The sequence below is a fragment of the Pleuronectes platessa genome, chromosome 6 (genome assembly GCF_947347685.1).
Source record: "Pleuronectes platessa chromosome 6, fPlePla1.1, whole genome shotgun sequence".
Lineage (NCBI taxonomy): Eukaryota > Metazoa > Chordata > Actinopteri > Pleuronectiformes > Pleuronectidae > Pleuronectes > Pleuronectes platessa.
Genome location: NC_070631.1, coordinates 18,340,532 through 18,359,539, shown reverse-complemented (window position 1 = coordinate 18,359,539; position 19,008 = coordinate 18,340,532). Strand labels below are relative to the sequence as shown.

General features: G+C 41.9%; 1 protein-coding gene across 2 annotated transcripts in view; it reads left to right on the top strand.

The window, feature by feature from the left end:
• Nucleotides 1-19,008, top strand: part of sema3b (sema domain, immunoglobulin domain (Ig), short basic domain, secreted, (semaphorin) 3B) — a 76,736-nt gene that overhangs the window by 39,115 nt on the left and 18,613 nt on the right. The window contains exons 1-4 of one of the 2 annotated variants that reach the window (XM_053425356.1): nt 3,792-4,588; nt 11,679-12,205; nt 15,862-16,019; nt 17,164-17,226. In XM_053425356.1, the coding sequence (XP_053281331.1) occupies nt 12,019-12,205; nt 15,862-16,019; nt 17,164-17,226 (408 nt within the window). In that variant the 5' untranslated portion in view covers nt 3,792-4,588; nt 11,679-12,018. Of the gene's footprint in view, nt 1-3,791; nt 4,589-11,678; nt 12,206-15,861; nt 16,020-17,163; nt 17,227-19,008 lie in introns of those variants that run through there. The other variant, XM_053425355.1, reaches the window with a different exon arrangement.

Here is a 19,008-nt window from a genome sequence, read left to right as displayed (position 1 = left end):
AAGAAAGATCTGGCTCCTAGCGTAAGATGCCGGCTTTCTGTTGAATAAATATTTCTGTTCAGTGACATAAGATGAACGTAGACAGGTTTCTTGTCAGCTGCCACTGTGGATTCACCCTCACGTTAGTGTTACTGTTGCTGATGATTAGATAATAACAAAGCAGGACAGTATGTCCCCTGGAATTTGTAAGTGCTATAGAGACACATTATTGGAATTAAATAAACAGTTTTGGTTAGCAGTTGAAATCGTGTGGTCAAGGTGTATGACGTTGTGTAATATACATACATACTTAGCATTATACAATAACACATTCAGTGTATAACTTAATCATCTTATCAACCACCAATGCTCTTTCGTGTAAAAAAACATCATACAAATTTATAGAATAAACTTATGACAGGTAGAATGGAACATTCTGGAAGGAAACAGTTAGCATTGCTATATAAGTAGTGCAGTCATGTGGGCAATACTGCTCATCTGGTTGCACAACATAAAACACATGACGAAAAACAATAGTATCATTTTGTGAAATCAGTGATCACTGAACACAGGAATCAACCATATCCAGTCGACACACTGTGCAGAGTCGCCTGTTATTGATTGTTTCTGTTTAGGTATTAGCTATATATGTTTTTTGTTTTTACCAGGAAGGATGGATGCATATTTACCAAGCTTGGGGTGAATATATCTTTAGACATTATCTCCAGATGATCAATTCTTGGAGCTGATCCGTAATGGTGAGTGTGGGGGAGGTCACAAAGTTTTATCTATTTAGTTTATACTGAATCCGGCCCACCTCCCACAGACCTTAACAGCTTTATGGATGTTTTAACGGTCACCAATGGTGTTGGATGTCTCCAAGTGCTGCTGATGGTCAATCTGGTAGAGAGAGAGAGAGAGAGAGAGAGAGAGAGAGAGATGTCTTTCTGTTCTTTCTAGCCAGCATGCACTGTGTGCTTCTGACCATGTTTGTGCTCTGACCTCCTGTTCCGCGTCACAGGAGCAGTTAATGTCAACTTTAAAAAATAAGATGTGGACACTGCAATTTTTTTTAGAAGCATTAATTATATTATGCTTATCTGCACACACAAATTCTGCACACGCAGCACTCTTTCTCATAGGGGACGGGAGGGTGGTTCATAGGGGATGGCAGAATTAACAGGTTAGCAAGGGGGATACATTTTTGGTATTTTGGTTTAAATGGATGGCACCTGCCATATCCCCCTACAACCCCCCACTCGCCTACTCTCCTAATGTGCAGGATCAATTCCTAATGTTCAAACCCTTCTGCAACAAATATCGGTTCAGGCTGACTCTGCCTCCTTCACATCATACAGAACAATGCAGAACACCATACAAAGCACAGTAGAAATTCTTGATTTGTTTGTTAAATATTGTTGAATTACTTGACTCATGTTAATGCCGACCTGTTTTGTCGGCTACAAAGTAACTCGAGCGAGTTTTGTTAAAAAATATATATTCATGAATCTAAATTCATTCATTAATAGACAAAAAAGACCACAGTGGGAGATCCCTTCGTGGGAGACGCTGGTCTGAATGAGGTCTCAGCACAATCTAAAGATCATTTTGGTTCATCGACTTCCAATAAAACAAAGATTCACAAAGATGCTATTAGAAGGCCAAGCCCTCATCTGCTTCAATAGCACCGAGGCTTCAGCTAAGACAAAAGCCTTTGTCGGGATCACAGTGCTCACACTGCAGCCTGTAGAGACATCAGACTGCTTTATGACAGACAGGTCAGCAGGAGGGCGGCCAACGGGATGAAAACATACAGCACAAACACCCACACACCCTCACTCACCGACGAGATTCATTGTGTTCATGCTCATGTGCATGAACGTGTTTAAGTGATTGAAGGCAAGTGTGCATTGTGTTTAAAAATGCAGGCTTACTTGGACACAACACACACGCTCACAAAAATACATTCACAGACAACCCCTTATGTGAGACCCATGACCTCTCCATACCCAGTAAGAGTGAGCTTCTAGGTGTGTGTGTGTGTGTGTGTGTGTGTGTGTCAGTTGCCAGGCGCAGTGCCGCACCTGCCATTGGAATGAGGATTAAAGGAACCATGCAACTGGAAAAAAAAGATGGGCAGAGACACACACGCAGAATAATAAGTGTTGCACTATGTGACTTATTAAAAACACATTTTTGAGTTTAGTTTATTAAGGCCCAAGTGTGAGATGGACCAGGTTTACATCTGCCTGCCACATCCACACGGTCAGTGCAGTGTATGGACCATGTTGACAGCGTGCAGCTTCGACGCCGTAGTGAGAGAAACCACATCCTCCTCACAGCTCTAGAGCTCCTTGAGGATATTTTATTGTTCTGTGAAGCCAGTGTCTGGAACTTGAGCATGCTGTATCAGTGGAGAGCGATAGGAGCGTTTAATGCTGCGGGAGCTGTTTTACAAGTTGAATGGACTCTTTGATACTTTTACCCTCGTGAAAACTGGTCATCAAAGGAAAACTCAGCTGCACTGAGACTGTACTGATGCAAACCAAAGCAAATAAGAGAAAATCAAACTTTTATTACCAGCTAGTCTACTGGGGCGAGGGTGTGAAACCCACAGTCTTTGGTCCAACCAACAAGATCTCTTCTTCATGTTACTTTCATTAGAAACTTTTCTCCTGGTGGTTTTCCTAAACCTGTGCATCTCGTCATGAAAAGCTGACCCATACTTCAACTTTGATAAGAGCAGAGGATGATGTAAACCCTCATATAGTATAATTGAATTCCAATTACCCTGTTACTGGATGTACAGTAGCTCATCAGGCTTTATGTCATCCACACCAGCATACAGCTCATCTCCTGTATCTGAAAACCTCTCTCTTTGCACTTGTATTCCTCTCTGTTTGTGTTTGTAGTGATTTTATCCAAACTACTCTGTTATCTTCATGCATCAGGATTTTCTATGACAACAATATTTTTCTGTTTGTTTGAGGCGAGTCATGAGTCTGCGAGGAAAAAAGTCAAATCTTAAGCCTTTTTTTGTAACTTGAGGCATCTACACATTGTGCGAACAACAGTGTCCTGCTTCATCACATGTTGCACTGTCTGAGATGGGTCCACATAACAAAGTAGTCTGGGCATTCAGCCTCGGTAGCGAGGTCCTAACGATATATATATGCCCAAGCAGCTGTCAATCATGATGTTGCACCCAGTTTTTATAGCATCAGATAATAGTTTGGTCCATGTCCCATCCACTAACATGGAGGAGGCTTATTCGCAGTAGATGGTGTTTTGATTTCCAATAGCAAAAATGTAAATGCAGAATGTAAAGACGCTGTTTCTTTTTATTAAAATTCACATTGGCCAGTTTGTTCTGCATCACATGGGTCATGGCAGGAATCACATTGAAAGAAGGTCATGAATTGTGATGAAGACTGTATTTAGTCTCCAAAACCCTTCATCAGATGCATTGTGTGTACAGTAAATGATAGTGTGACCCAGGACGGAAGGTTTTGAATTTCACAACATTTCTCTCATGATAACCCACAGTCTGATAAAACTGACTCGAGGCTACATCACAAGTCTCAGGCGTTCATTGTCTTAACAGAGGTTAAATAAAGTCACTGATCACAATCATGGATTATAAAAACAAAGAATGTACACAGGTACCAACACAGTAGCACATAAACACACTGAGAACAGCCCAGTACATGTCCCTGCCCATTTCCACTCCCCTCCTCTTACCTCCCACCTTTCCCTCCTCCCTTCGACCCCTCCCTCTCTCGCTCTCTTTCTCTCTCCCCTCTTGAATTAAGTCCATTATTCCTGCCTGCTCGCCCTCTGAGCACTTCTCTGCTCGGCTCCAGTGAAAACTGTGTGTGTGCGAACTCTTCGCGTGTGCGTGTTGAGAGGAGTTTTTATGTGTGTGCACAGGGTTGTGTGTTTTTCTAAGTGGAGCTGGAGTGGAGCTGTTCATCAGTGGGGTTGACTGCAGTCAGGGGAATACTGAGATCTCACTGCGCTGCCGTTTAACTTACACTCCGGCTGCCTTTTGGACTTTCTCTTTCTTTAAAAGTCTCACTGGACTCTTTTGCACCCAACTGTGACTCCGCTGCTGCTCTTTTTCTGCCCTCCAGGCAGCATCGCCACCACCGGAATTACCACTTTTTTACCAGTTTTGCAGTGACTTCCACCTGCCTCCAACTTTGTTTCTTTCTTCCTTACTTTTTTATGGAGTTGAAGCTTCACAATGAGTTATTTCCACCTGATGCCAGATGAACTTCTTGGTTCATTCACATTGTATTCAGACATGCTCAAGCTTGAGAATGGCTCTTTTGCAAGCACATAGACAGAGCTCGGTGAGTGTGTGTAGGTGTGTGTGAAGCACTCTCTAATGTGAGTGAGAAATCAAGAGGAATTGCCTCGTATGGACGTTTTGTTTTCTTTTTCATTGCAATGGAAAAACTGAGAGTTTGAAGAGCAATAAGCAGGACTGTAACTATGGGAACGGTCAGTGCTGTTGGAGGCACTTTGGGCTCAGGTGGATGCTGATCCCGACCTGGAATGTTCTAAACTCTTTAGGGATTCTGTTCCCCTGGAAACGGATGGAGAGGTGAGTTCATCCTGACTTGTGCTAAAAACTGTGCTAAAAACTTTTTGCTGTGGTACACACTTAAATTACTTGCTTGCATGAGTGTGCATACAAAAGATGATTCTGATGTTCCTGAAAAATCAGAATCACACAACTATGAAATAATAACTTCTGCTCAGCCGTAAAGTTGATTCTGTTGAGCTCACATTGCGGAGCAGTTCCATTACAAACCCACGTATCGTTTTACAAATCATGCCGATGACATGTGGGCTCCTTCCTCAGAGAACCGGTTTGAATTGCCTCTGTTGCTTCCGTACTGCAGAGTGAGTTGTCTCCTCTCATAGAGCTGTTTGGAGCAGCTCCAGTCAGGAGACCATAGGCAGCTCTGTAAGGTCCTGACTTAACGCGGCCAAATGGCCGTCTACCAGATACCAGCAGGCTGACATCGCCTTAGTGGCTCCTTCATTGTCTCTTCCCATGGCTACTACAGCAGACAAGAGGTTTAGGCTCCATGACCACTGTGAGGCAGGTCTCCTATAGGATTTTATTATGTTTCTTCTTTGTATTATATCACGATGTCCACAGTAATATTAGTTCAATCACCACTCTCCACTCGGTGCAGGCAGAACTGACATAAAGTTCAGACAAGGAGATATCCAGATGAAACGTTTGCACTGTGGACATCAGCGCAGTATCTGTTCTGGTTGACTCCACGTCTTCCATTTTTCCCCATTCAGACTTTGACCACTGAAATTATTTCAGCCAAACAGAACAAATGCTATAGCCATGGGTTTGCAGGCTGGGAAACTTTCCATTCATGATGCTGGGCCAGATGGCTGGATACCAGTAACCAGCAGAGAGCTGTAGCCTCTCCAGTTCCTTCCGAGCCGAGTCTCTGCTTTCCCTTTCTCACTTTGCTTTTTTCTACCTTAAATCCCATTAAGGCTTGTAGTCACTTCTAGCTGTGTCACTTTCCTTTGAATGTGCGTGTGTGTGTGTGTGTCTGTGTGTGTGTGTGTGTGTGTGTGTGTGTGTGTGTGTGTGTGCACGTGTGTGTCTGTGTGCACGTGTGTGTCTGTGTGTGACTTTCATTTACTCCATAGCTTTGTCATAAGACCCTCCACTGAAAAAAGTCCATACATCTATAAGCTGCATTACAGTGGATATTGAGATTATTTTTTAGCTCTTTTCTGAACCTTCATATGACTAAGCTTTTACCTTCATGTTCTCCTATGTAAACCACTTTAAAGGCTTGTTTCCAACTTTCACCTTCAGTCTTGTGCTCTGCCTCACATGATAACAGTTATGAGTTCTATATTAACATTCATGATATAGAATATGACCCTGTACTTACTTTCACTTCTCTCTCGGTTGGTGGTCTGTCCCGATCAGCATTTGCTTCTTCTTCTATCAGCTAATTCTTCTGGGTAAAAGCAAAACCCTCTCATGCTTCGAACAGATAATACTGTCACAGCTGCATTTGCTTCAGAAGTCAGACTTTGCTTGATGCGCCTCAGCTCTACTTACTTTTTTTATTGCTGTTCCTATCTCGGATTTGTCAGTAACCCTCTGCAGTGTGTTGACGTGCAGCCACACTTCCCAGTATCACCTACTTTTCTCTCTTGCTCTTCTCTGGACATCAAAAGTTTCTGTTTTCAAGTTAAAGGGGGAAATCAGGAAATCACAGACGAATCCAAATTCCACGATACTTTAAAAGTTAAGGTGGAGAACAGCCTCACATTTATTCCCTGGACGCTTTTTTCCATCCAGTCTTACCCATCACAATTACATGCTGAACACCAGCACTTTCCTCAATAGTAAACTAGTTGTTAGTCCCAACCTTGACCGTAAAAAATTCTTAAAACTGAGATGAATGTGTCACAAATGTTTTAAAAAGATGTGCTTGTTCGTCTGTTCAGTCTTGACATTGTGATGAATACTATTCATAGCTCACATTAGGCCCTTTACATTTTGATACACAGTATATTATACAATCATGTTTTATTATACTCATCAGATTTAGAAACTTATAGATGTATACCCAAATAGCTATGAATTACAAGAATTTAAAATGTTTTTTGGCGTGAAACTCATGTTTGCAGTTCCAGTGAATTCACATAATTGGTATTTAAGGGTTAGGGTTAGGGTATTTAAATGACACAATTTGATAAAAGTGTAAATGGATCCAAAAAGGATGTAAAAGGAATCAAAAGGTGATTCAATTACCCATCTCACGCTCCCTTCTGTTTCTCTGTCTCTGCTTGTTGTAACCTGGCTCACCCTGATTTGAATTAACAGCTGATTGCAAATCAAGTATTTAGAGACAAAATATGTAACAATTGTTCAGTAAGACATCTAAAAGGCGTCTCAAACAATGTTCAAATCCACAATTTTATTCAACGTCATTTTGCTCAACCTTAAATTGTGTCATATCCGCTTTAGCTGTGGGTTTGCCCGTTTCTGCTATTACTTCCGGGGCAAATGACGTAAGGCAGAGGAAAACACATCGCCATAGCCAATTAGCCAATTAGCAGTTAGTCTCACAAATAGTCTCAGAGTCAGAAATGCTCTGCAATTTTATATTGAGATGCATCAAAAACTCCCCTTAATCAAACCAGCAGGGCAGAAACATGTTAGGACTTTGCCTTAGGTGCTGGATGATGAAGTTTAATTGTTCTTCACCTCAAATTCTCATGGAATTAACTTCTTCATCCTGCCAGCTCCCTCCTCTCCCCCCCCCCCCCCCCCCCACCTGACAATCTGGTGCCAGCAACCCTCGGTTTAAAAAAAAAAATTCTTCTTGCTGCAAGCCCTCCCTCCCTTCTTTCTTCCTCTTCATCCCTCAATCCATCGCTCCCTCCCTTACTTTCATTTCTCCATCGCAGGGAGGCTCAGACTTGTTGGTCGCAGGCCAGGGAAACTCTTTTCTTCCTGCAGGCAAAACAATTGGCTCCTTTCTCTCCATCACCTCTCGCCTGGGCTCATTTTCTTCTCCATCCCTCCCTCCTTTACATTCTCTCCTTCCGTGGGACTGTATACATGCAGGCAAGCTGCAGAGCTGAAGTGGTACTGTACAATGTCCTCCCTCCCTCCTGCTCTGATTCTTTGTCCTCCCTCCCGCTTTTCTTTCCTGCCGTAACCTTTAGCTTTCTCTTCTTCTCCATCCTCTCTTTCCTTCCCCTCCGATGTCTCCCTGTCTTACTTTCTGTTTTAGCTGTTTTATCAGAAGGTTAAGGATGGAGGGATGCTTCATGCACCTTTTCTCTACTACTCCACAGTTTCTTTCTCCATCTCATTGTCTCATGCTTTCCCACTTTTCTTTCTACTATTTGTTTGGTTTCCCCTACTCTTCTCCCACTCTCTTAATGCCCTTGTCTCCATCTCTCTCTCGCTATCTTATTTAACTCTCCTTGCTTCCCTCTTTTTAAATCCAAAGTGCCCTCATCACCCTCCAATGATTCCTCAAAGCACTGTTCTTTATGGCTTTTTCCACCCCTCCCTCTCTCCCCTCCCCTCCTCCTGTATCTCTCTCTCTGACAGGTCATTCCCATCAGGTCCTCAGCGTCTTTTTATCTCCCTTCTTCTCTCTAACCTGTGGTTGTGGAGGGCTACAGGTTAAACTACTGATACACATTCCCTCATTATTGCAGGCTGTACTGCAGTGTTGCACTCTAACCTCACTCTGAAAAGACCGACTCACCCTGCAGGCGGAACGCTTTGTATGCCCCCCTCCCCACAGGAATCTGTCTCTCTCTGTCTTTCTCTGTATTTTTAATCCACTCCCTCTTGGCATGCCCCGCTCTGTGTCTATTGATGCTGAACTGAATGCAAGTGTCAGCGGGTCCAATGGCTTTTTATTAAGATGCATTATGGAGTTTGTGTATTCTTGGTGTGTGTGTGTGTGTGTGTGTGTGTGTGTGTGTGTGTGCGCGCTTGCTTGCTGATCTATGTGTTGAGGTACAGCAGTTAATGTGAGGATTATTGCACTCATGAATATATTGTAAATGTGTGTGCACTAATTTGTGTTACCTCTTAACGGCCTTAAACACTGACCTTGTCAGGACCACTAGTTCAGTCCTGATGAGGATAAACTCACTAGAGCTCCTGGTTTAGTTTAGGGGTAAGATGTGGATCGTGGTTAGGTACAAATTGGTAATGGTTAGGGTTAAGAATAAGGTTTTTATCTAAGCTGTCCACAATAAATTAAAGTCAATGCACAATCCTAAACTGCACAAACCTGTGTGTGTCTGTGTGCGAGTGCCCTGCTTAGACTCTGGGATGAGGCGAGGAACATCAATGGCCTCTTAAACTCATGATGATTTAGAGGACACACACACACACATACAGACACACACAGACACACACACACACACACACACATACACACACACACAGACACAAACACCGATACAGACAGAGCTCGGGGAGACTCCAAGGAACAATGGGACGCTCGTTCCTTTTATAGCAGCAGACAGGAGTGTAGGGCTTCACTGCTGCCCTTGTCACTCCCGGGGACTGTGACGTACATTGTGCGTGAGTGTTTCTGTTTTGTGTGTCACCGCGCTGCAGCTGACAAGAATACTGGCGTCCTTTCCTTTAAATTACTGCATCATCTTTGCACCTCAGTGCAGAACCATGAAAACACACACAGCCTCGCCTTCTTTTTCTGACCTCACACAAACAAACACACTTTAATATACATTTTTCCAGATATAACAACTTTTGTCCCGTTGAGAGTTGATAGTTTTTTAGTTGTCCAGAGCTGTAAAAGTAGCCCTTGCCATTCAAACTCTACAACATATGTTTGTGCGCTGCTGAAACAGTGAGTTGTGGCAGAGGATGGCAGGTTCTGTGCCCATCAAGGCTTGCATTTGGGCTTTTGTCCATTCCTAAGTGTGTGTGTGTGTGTGTTAACATACTTCAGGGGTATATGTGGGAGTTGATGCTCCTGTTCAGCACTGTCCTGTTGTGTTGTGGCCTGGGAGCCGTGAGCTTATGAGAGCTCTCCTGTCTCCACGCCTCAATAGCTCCATTATTTATAAAACTCTGTGCCAACAGCCTGGTCTGTGAGTGCAGAGTTTGTGTGCATATACTCTCATCTTTGTGTGTTTCAGTTTCGCATGTGCCTAAAAGTGAACACTGCAGCTTTCTGTGGTTTTCGAAATACTGACACTGGTGTAAAAATGTGCCAACTTGAAATGAATGGGGATTTAACTGAAAACTTTTTTTAAAGACCACATGAAAACTACACTTCTGTCAGTGCTCGATCACCAATCACTAGTCCAAGTCAGGACATCTAGAGTTTCTCCATTGTTAGAATATGCACAGTAATCATTTTTATTCTGAATAAATGGACTATGCATATATCTGTTTTCCAGTCTTATCAGCCAATCACATGTTCATACAGCGCTTATATACGTAGAAATCAGGGAGAATTTATGGTATCAGCTTGTTTCAGTATGTTGCTTAAGGACCAAAATCTTATTTATAATAATAACTTTATTTGTGGAGCATCTTTTGGGCTATGTATTATTGCAGATGTTACATTAACTTCTGGTTTAACACAGTATCAGCTCAGTTGAGACTATGGCAGCAGGGTGTCAGTGCATTCCTGTCACCAGAGGTCCAAGTGCACACTGCATCCAGCCCATATGGTTTCAGGTTGTGGAAAACGGTTGCATACTTGCGCCGATTAGAGAGATCATTTGACATCGGCTCCTGTTCCTGGTGTTTTAGCTCCTTGACCGTGAAAGTGTTGCACATTTAGGTTGCTGTTGGTCCATTGTCAGTATTCTCAAGCCTCATGGTTGAAATTTCCATTTAAAGAAAGAAAAAGAGTAGAGTTAATCCTGAATCTGACAGGGCAGTTGATTTTTCGGAGGGGGACGCATGTATGAGAGTGGTTGAGGAAATTGTTAGATGGGCTGAAAGAAACAGACTGAAAGTGGAAAGGGAGAAAAACAGACAGTCTGCTTGTTCCTGACTCGGTGCCAACTGTGAGGTGTAATAGAATAAAGGAGACTGTTTCTACTCAAAGGCTTTATTGTTCCTGCTGATCGCAGAGTCCGAAGTACTGAAAGAGAGGTGTGTGTCCCCGTGCAAGCTTTTTATGACACTATGTTTATGTACATTTAGGCTTATGAGGCAGTTACCTCATTACTGCTCCTGTGGCCGAGCTGTGGCTCACAGCGACACACTCACAACAGAGACACCCGGTTATTGGGGATTTTTCCGAGACAATAAGAAATCTGTCCCTTTAAATCTGACTCTCAGTTAACTTTATAGAGATTCTTTTTTTGTCCTCTGTGCACATGCTGAAAGTCCCCTCACACTCACAAACAGAGACTGCAGTGGAAGCCACGTGTAAACCACATTTATAAAAAAACAAAACATTGTGAAGCTTTGAATAACTTGTAATGTTGTTTATTTATTACTTTGTAATTCAATATTGACACCGAATCTCATCACAAAAGCCAGCAGTCTTCGGCTGTGTGCTGCCAGACTCACTCACAAGTGACTTTCTGTTCAGAGCCGAAGCAATCATCCATCCACATCACTGTCGTCTCATCAGTCCTCGGCGATGAAGAGATCTAATCTGGTGACACCTTCTGCCAGGGCGGAGGGAACGAGGGAGTGTGAGCGAGCAGGAGAGAGAGGGAGAGAGAGAGAGAGAGAGAGGGGGAAGCCACTCTGAGTTGGCAGTGCCACAGACACAGATACTGTGCATGGCTTGGCATATCTCTATCACACATACACAGTCTTCATCACCATGGTCTGTGTGTGTGTGTGTGTGTGTGTTTGTGTGTGTGTGTGTTTTGGATACACCCCTTATGTCTTGCCGTAATGTGAAAGGATTATAGTGGTGTTGCCACAATGGAGGTTGGCATTTACTCAGCCTGGCATAGGCATCAATCTGCCTCTGACTAAATAAACTTCAGACGCCTGTGTTTTTGTGAGTGTGTGAGTGTGTGTGTGTGTGAGTGCTTGTGTGTGTGTGTGTGTGTGTGTGTGTGTGTGTGTGTGTGTGTGTGTAGTGGCATCCTTGGCACAACCAAACAAATGCTTGTGATGTCCATTTCTAAATCCTCTCCCTTTCTGTCTCTATTTTTAGGTTACGATTTCCATGTGTGACGTCTTGGTCCCAATTTGAATGTGAGAGGTGAACTCTGTCGTCTTTCACGGAGGAGCACTGGATATACAAGAACAAACTCTTAAGAAGCAAGGAGGCCATTGTGAAGATTACACTGAATGTTAAGAAGGAGGACCAGAGACTGAAACTCCAAAAGGTCGAACACAAAAACCTAAAACCAAACTAGCCGAAAACAAGTGGAATCAAGGACAAATACTCAGTGAAATCAAGGACAAATACTACAAACTATAAAAAAAATACTTTACAGGCTAACAGCCATTTCAGCCGCTGAAAGAAAAGCGCTTGCTCTCAACGTGTCAAGATGATGACCATGATGATGATGATGGCGGCCATGATGGTCACCTGCAGCTCTCTCTTCCTGCTGGGTCTGGCCGCAGCCGCCCACGCGTCCTCCAGCCCCATGACCCGCACTTCCCCTTCATCTTCATCCTCCTCTTCTTCCACCACCTCCTCATCCTCCTCACCACGCATGAAGCTCTCATACAAAGGTAAGAGCCAAAGCTTTCTGAAGGAGGAACATTTTGTTTGCTCACAAAGTCCATAACCCCTTTTTCACTGGTCAAAATACCCACTAACATCTGGCTTATGTCTGCAATGGGAATAGATTCATTTGGCATTCACTCCCGGGTCAAATGACTCTGCAGTAGACTCAGCTTTCGGTGCATTCTTGATGTTAAACACGACGCTCCAGGGGAAAAAAAAACTGAGCGGAAAACACCTGGCCAATACATAAAATACTTTCATATACCTGCTAATTTTGTTCTAAAAGAGGTTTATGCCTCCACTGCCCAAAAAAGCTACAAGTACTACAAGGTACTACAAGGTACTGTACTACAAGGTACTTGTAGTGCAGTAAACTCGTTGGTTTTCCACATTCCTAAACTCCTTACTACAACCTTAACAATCGCAATACAATATTTCTAACTCTAAAGCCATGTCCCAACCACCAAAAAGTGGCCTCTACCTAAGTTTTTGCAGAAAACTTAAATGTTTGTCCCCACAATGACACAAGTCCCTGTGAATCAAAGTGTACTTAGGTTCAGGTCCCCAGGATATAAAACCAAGCCTACACACATACACATACACAAACACATAGCTTCATGAGATGTTCAACCATATCGCTTTTCAAAGTAAACAGCTCTGAACAGTAGCCAAGCGTAGTTTGTGGCGGCCACACACACACACACACACACAAACACACACACACACACACACACACACACACACACACACACAAACACACACACACACACACACACACACACACACAAACAGCGTTCACACAGAGGAATGGTATAGTGTTTCATCTAAAGTTTTGTGAGTTTGCAGAATGTAGCTCGGTGCACAGCATAACCACATAAACCAGGGATGTGTTCCATCACTGAATGCCGGCAGTTACTGGCTGAACTAACTCACCGAGGACATGAGGCTGGAGGCCATCTATCCAGCTGAGAGATGTGCGCCCTTTAATTTCATCTGAACATGTAGCAGTCAGGTTTGGAAGACAGCCCTATATTTTAGTTCTGGTTGACACATGAAGGATTAAAAGAGATCCATCATACATCACTGAAATAACACTGGTTTTATGAAGTAAAGCAGAACTCAGCAAAGTGCAGCCGTCTGTTACCCAGTACTGCCGAGCATCAGATGTGCCTGGTTAATGAACAACTTCACTCCAGGATCATTTACTATTTTAATTGAATAAGACCTTCAGTAATAGGCTAAGTAATGACACAACAATGGGCAAGTTGGGATGTCATTAATCTAACTGCTTACATTGACATTCAGGTCCCAGGGGAGTAGTTTATGGCTCATTTAGCAGTGCAGGTCAAGGGATAACAATTGTGCCAGCCACAGTCCGCCTGCCTGACTGTATATTAGCATTAAATCATGCCAATATTGTTATTTGAAAAAAACATGATACATAGAACACTATCTTGCTAAAATATTGCCTAAATATATTCTAAACATTAGCATGTATTATACTGATAACATAGTATTGACACTGTAACTGTTCCAGATGCAACTTCCTTTGACATTTTTAACCAAAAACTAAAAACACCCACCCTGGAAAGCATTTTTTCTCAACCATTGTAATTATTATCCATTGTTGTTGATTAACCTTTAGATCAGTTGAGAGGTTGTGACATGTCTGTAAAAATAGCAGAACAGACCAGAGCGATCATTAGATAGCAGAAGACTACAATTAGAAAGTCGAAAGCTAAAAAATATGTGTTGGTGAGTTTTATATGAACAAAACTGAGGTACCTGTGCTGCCATGTCGGTAGTTTTATCTTTGGAGAGACTGGCTTACAGAACCATTAAACTTAATTAAAAAAAATTAATTAAGGCTTTAACAGTTGTAAGGGCTGTTGGTTTGTTTTGTAATATGGCCAATAAACCCCAGGAGCACACTTCATAGTTTTTGAAAGGTTGATGAATGAAATGCAGAATTTGACATTGCATTAAGTTAAAGAAAGTGATGGAGCAGAGGCTAGCCCAGATATGATGGCAGAACTTTGAATTTTTCTATACTAACATCCTAGATTGCTCATTATCAAAATCAACATTACAAAATTGGGAAGTTATGAACATGATAACTAAGCATAATTCAGCTTAGGAGAAAACAAGTTCAATTTACCTTGCTGATTGTATTATGCAACATTATATCATTATGCCACAAATAATCTCTAAACCTACTAATTTCTCTTTGTTATAAAAACTTACCTCACAGCAAACTTAACAAACACAAAGCCATTTTAATTTGTTGTTATCTGCATTTTTTTTTAAATTTACTTAGCTCATGGCACCTAAACTACATGTCATTTTTAATCATGTTTCCTTTTTGGGCCTCAGATTTTATGGGCACAACAGTACAGTGCTGAATAATAACACATTTGCCGAAAATGGAGCGTTTATACAAAACAAGAGCAGTAGACCTAAAGTCCCTGATGTCATGCAGGCGGCTTTTGGGTGGTGTCTGGGACTTAATTAAAGTTATAAATTCAACATTAGAACAATGGAAGACTAATAAAGCCATTTAAACGTCAAAGCAAAGGCCTGTGTCATTTCTTTCTTGAGCACTTGGTTAAAGCCGGGCCAGCAGGGGAGGATGCAGACACTTTATTTTTTCAGCCTCTCAGGCCAAGAGCACAGTTTTTTTTTTCCACTGGTGTAACTATTAGAGCATAAGTTTACACATACAAGCTGAATTTTCCTGGGCACTGTTCCCTTGGACTTGTTCTTGCCAGTTTGGAAACAGCAATGACACATTTTCTTTCCCCCATTGGAACCAATATAGCCATTGCTGACAGAGGATTTTGTCCTTACTGTTAAAAAATCCACTGGCCTTGGGAAACACTTCAGAAATGGTCTTTAAACTCTCAAATTAAATGGTGTTCTTCTTTTGTCAACCATATGACACGTTGTAGCCCAGTGGCCAATTCAGATCTGATCACTCTGATTACTTGAGTTTGTTTTAGCTCTGATTCTATATTTCTCAGGTCATGGTTTACTGTTACTTGTCTCTTCAGAAAAGACAAAACAATATCAGAGATTGTGCTCTTGACTTCTGATTATAAGAGGTTAATGGTAGGTTTGAAATGAATCTGCAGTGATCAGACTGACAGTGGTTGTGACACGGTTCCTCGTAAGAAAGACATAAAAATGCTCAGGAAGGTATAGATGCCTGTAATCTCTTACCAGTTTCCAAACTCTTGGGAGTTTGTAGGTTCTGACATTGTTAAAATGCCATTCTTGTGTCTTATGGTCGTCTCATTTGAACTACAGGCTGTACTGCCCCCCACAAAGTGTGGTGGTAATTGTCCAGTTCATCTGTTTCATTTGCTGCCATAAGCTTCAGAGGACGTGCACAAATATGGACGAATTGAAGACAGGGAAAGGACGTAAAGCTCTGTCCTGTTCTGTATATATCGAACATTTAGCATAAGTGAGCCGTAGCATACTCACACTCACATTGACATCCAATACTTAGAATATTGTCTGCTGTGTGGACGTCGCAGGGAACCATTAAAAAAATGAAATTTCCGAAGTCAATCATAAACTGGGAGCGGTCCGTGTATCACATTTAACAGGACTGAAAACCCCCACCTTTTATAATTCCGTATATCTGTTCTGATTTCAGAGTTGCAGCAGTTCCATGGTGTGCGCCGGTACGAGCTGGAGCGCTCCTGCTGCTTCAGTGCTCTGCTGCTGGATGAAGAGAGAGGCCGTCTCTTCGTCGGGGCCAAGAACTTCCTGCTGTCCCTCTCGCTGGACAACATCGCCAAGCAGGAGCACAAGGTGGACCACAAACACCTCTACTGAATAGATTATGCGTGTTGCCTGTGACTCAGCCGTTATTGAAGTGCCTTAAAACAAAGCATAATGAACAGACTTTATCTTTCTTCGCAATTCGCTGAATTACATTATATTTCAACTGTACTCTTATTAGTGACCTTATGTGTCTCTATTATTGAATTATCTTATTACTTTAATTTGTACAAATTTCAAACCAGAAGATGGACATTACACCGTAAGAGGTGGAAATCAGGAAGAGGCTCTCATTCATAATCAGTGCCTTATTTCCTGTTTCCTATGAATCATTTGATACTGTTGTTATCAAGGTCAGGCACCACATGCCCCACAGGTTTGTTTTCATGTGAACTGGTGCAGAAAGAGTAATATTCAAAGGTATAGATGCACTTTTTATGAACATTCCCCTTTGAACATGAACATGCTCGCACATATGAGATCACTCAAGCGAGTGGCTTCACGTGGAAGAGGGGCAGAAAGGGAAATGTGGCATTAATAGAGAAGGGAAGAAAATCAAAGAGGGGAACAGAGATGAAAAGAGAACGTTTATCCAAAAAGATCTGTGATTGATAACTAAATTGCCTTTGTACTAGGTGGAAGTTGTTTCAAGTTACAGGAGGACGTCTGTACACTGTGGTACAGAACAGACGTTTATAGAAAGATCCACGCTGACAAAATCACCAAGTGCACTTCACTGTATAGAGACAGAGAGAACCCACAGCTATAGAAGCAGAATACAGTGCAGCTGTTGGGAGTAAATTACATGTTCCCTGCGTTAGAAGTAAAACCTCTGTTTTTTTTACGTATATGGTTGAGTTGGCTTCATGACCTTGTGTGCATAGTCACCACAGCCGAAGCTGTAGTTCAGTGAGGTGGATGAGAGGGGAGGACAGAGACAGGTTAAGGGAGAGAAAGAGCAGTTTCAATGAAAGTATGAAGAGACCCCAACTTTATCTTTCTAGTTGTACCCTGCTGAAGGCCACACTATCAATTTAGAAGTGACTAGCACTTGTGTTGGGTCATAAATGTTCCTCTCCAAATATACATGAAGCAAACTTTAAATTTGTAAATTGAATCCAGATAATCAGATTTGAGCAACAGAATCATATGACCCTTACCTGCTGTGTTCCAGATCTACTGGCCTGCCCCTGTCGACTGGAGGGAGGAGTGTAACTGGGCTGGAAAGGATATCACTGTAAGTCTCTGTACTCTACTCCTACTAACTTCATCTACACCCTAATCCAGTTCACACTCTGTGTTATTCTTCCTAACTGAAGTCAGCAGGTATAAATGTTCTGGAAATGCTTGTGATGGTAGTGTTGGATTGAAAATAAAAGAGAAACCACACCAAAGGAAAATCTGCAGACTACAAACATTTGTAACCAAAGATGAAATATAAAAAGCTTTATATTATTTTAAACATTACATAGTATCAGTATATTTATAAATAAATGTTTTCTCTGTAGTTTTGAATATATTGAGACAAATGAGCAATTATTAAAGACAGTATTAGGAAATAGTTTTCGTTTGGACGCTTTTGGATTCATTCTATCACATTTGTTGTTTTCTTTGAGTAAAACTGAACAAATTGCAACTGTCATCAGATTCTGACTTGGATTCACCTTTTGTCAATATCTGATTGGTACATAGAAAAATGACATGTCCTACACAACTGAAGATAAATACATGATCTCTGGTAAAATAATCAACATTACTGTAGATGTGGCAGAAGACAGCGTGCCCTGTGGATGTCAGGAGATAGGAAGTAGGAAGTGAATATCATATTTCTGTGTCGCTGTTAATAAGAGGACTGAGGAGTTCCTCGTGGAGGAAGTGAACTGTCCACTCCTACCCAGCCCAACACAATGGTACCTTTTAATCCACTGGAGTCATGGGAGTCATCACAGGACACAAGTACCACGTTTAAACATGTAATTATAGGTGCAACACTCCTACAGCTGGACCTGCCCTGTGGTGAGATCACCTCCTCTTCATCTGTTTGCTTTAAGTCATATCTGACTGAGATCTGCTCAGTTTGATGCTTGGCCAGAGGCAACAGGGTTTTTCCAGAGCATTTTGCAATCGCTCATTGTTCAGTGGCTTTATCCAGGAAAATGATTTTGTCAATAATTTCCAGAAAAAAAAGGAACATAAAGTCAAAATGCAGTGCATCTTGTAAAGTTATAATTTATTATAAGTTTCACAAACAGCCATTACTTTATCTTTTTGTCATCAGCACCACGTTATAACAAATATCAGGACTTTGAAAAGATTTTGCATGGAAGAACCATACAAACTTCGAGGAAATCTCAAAATTATTCTAGTAACATCGTGTCTTCTCAGACATTGTGACATCATTATCAGGAAATTAAACTTAATTTCACAAGGAGGCCATTGCTGAGGTTATATCTTCTTTTCGAGACTGTTGTTGCATGATGCTCAGGAGCATCATAAAGAAATAATACAAGACATGGCACGAAAGTAGAATTGAAAAAGTTTTCTTTACTGGTTGTGCTGGTCTCTTGACCTACTGTAACACTGGGACACAGTGCCAACGTATCAACACGGGCCATATGCTTCTGCTCTTGTGTTCTTTGTATCAGCTGCCAGAAACAGACTTTCTATTTTGATCTACAGATGAGAAACTTTTTAAGTTACTAAGAATATGTAGAGTAAATGCTGCATGTGCTGATTATGTTTCTAAATGTGATGACTCCATTCAGACTCCATATGTGGATGGAGTCTGCGCCGAGCAGGCGTGGCTTGAATGACCAATGTCCAGAGGCCACAAAGAGCCTATAGACCACCCAGCATTATATCACACACACAATTAGCTAAGTCAATGCTAAGTCTGTGTGTGTGTGTGGATGTGTGTGTGTGTGTGTGTGTGTGTGTGTGTGTGTGTGTGTGTGTGTGTGTGTGTGTGTGTGTGTGTGTGTGTGTGTGTGTGTGTGTGTGTGTGTGTGTGTGTGTGTGT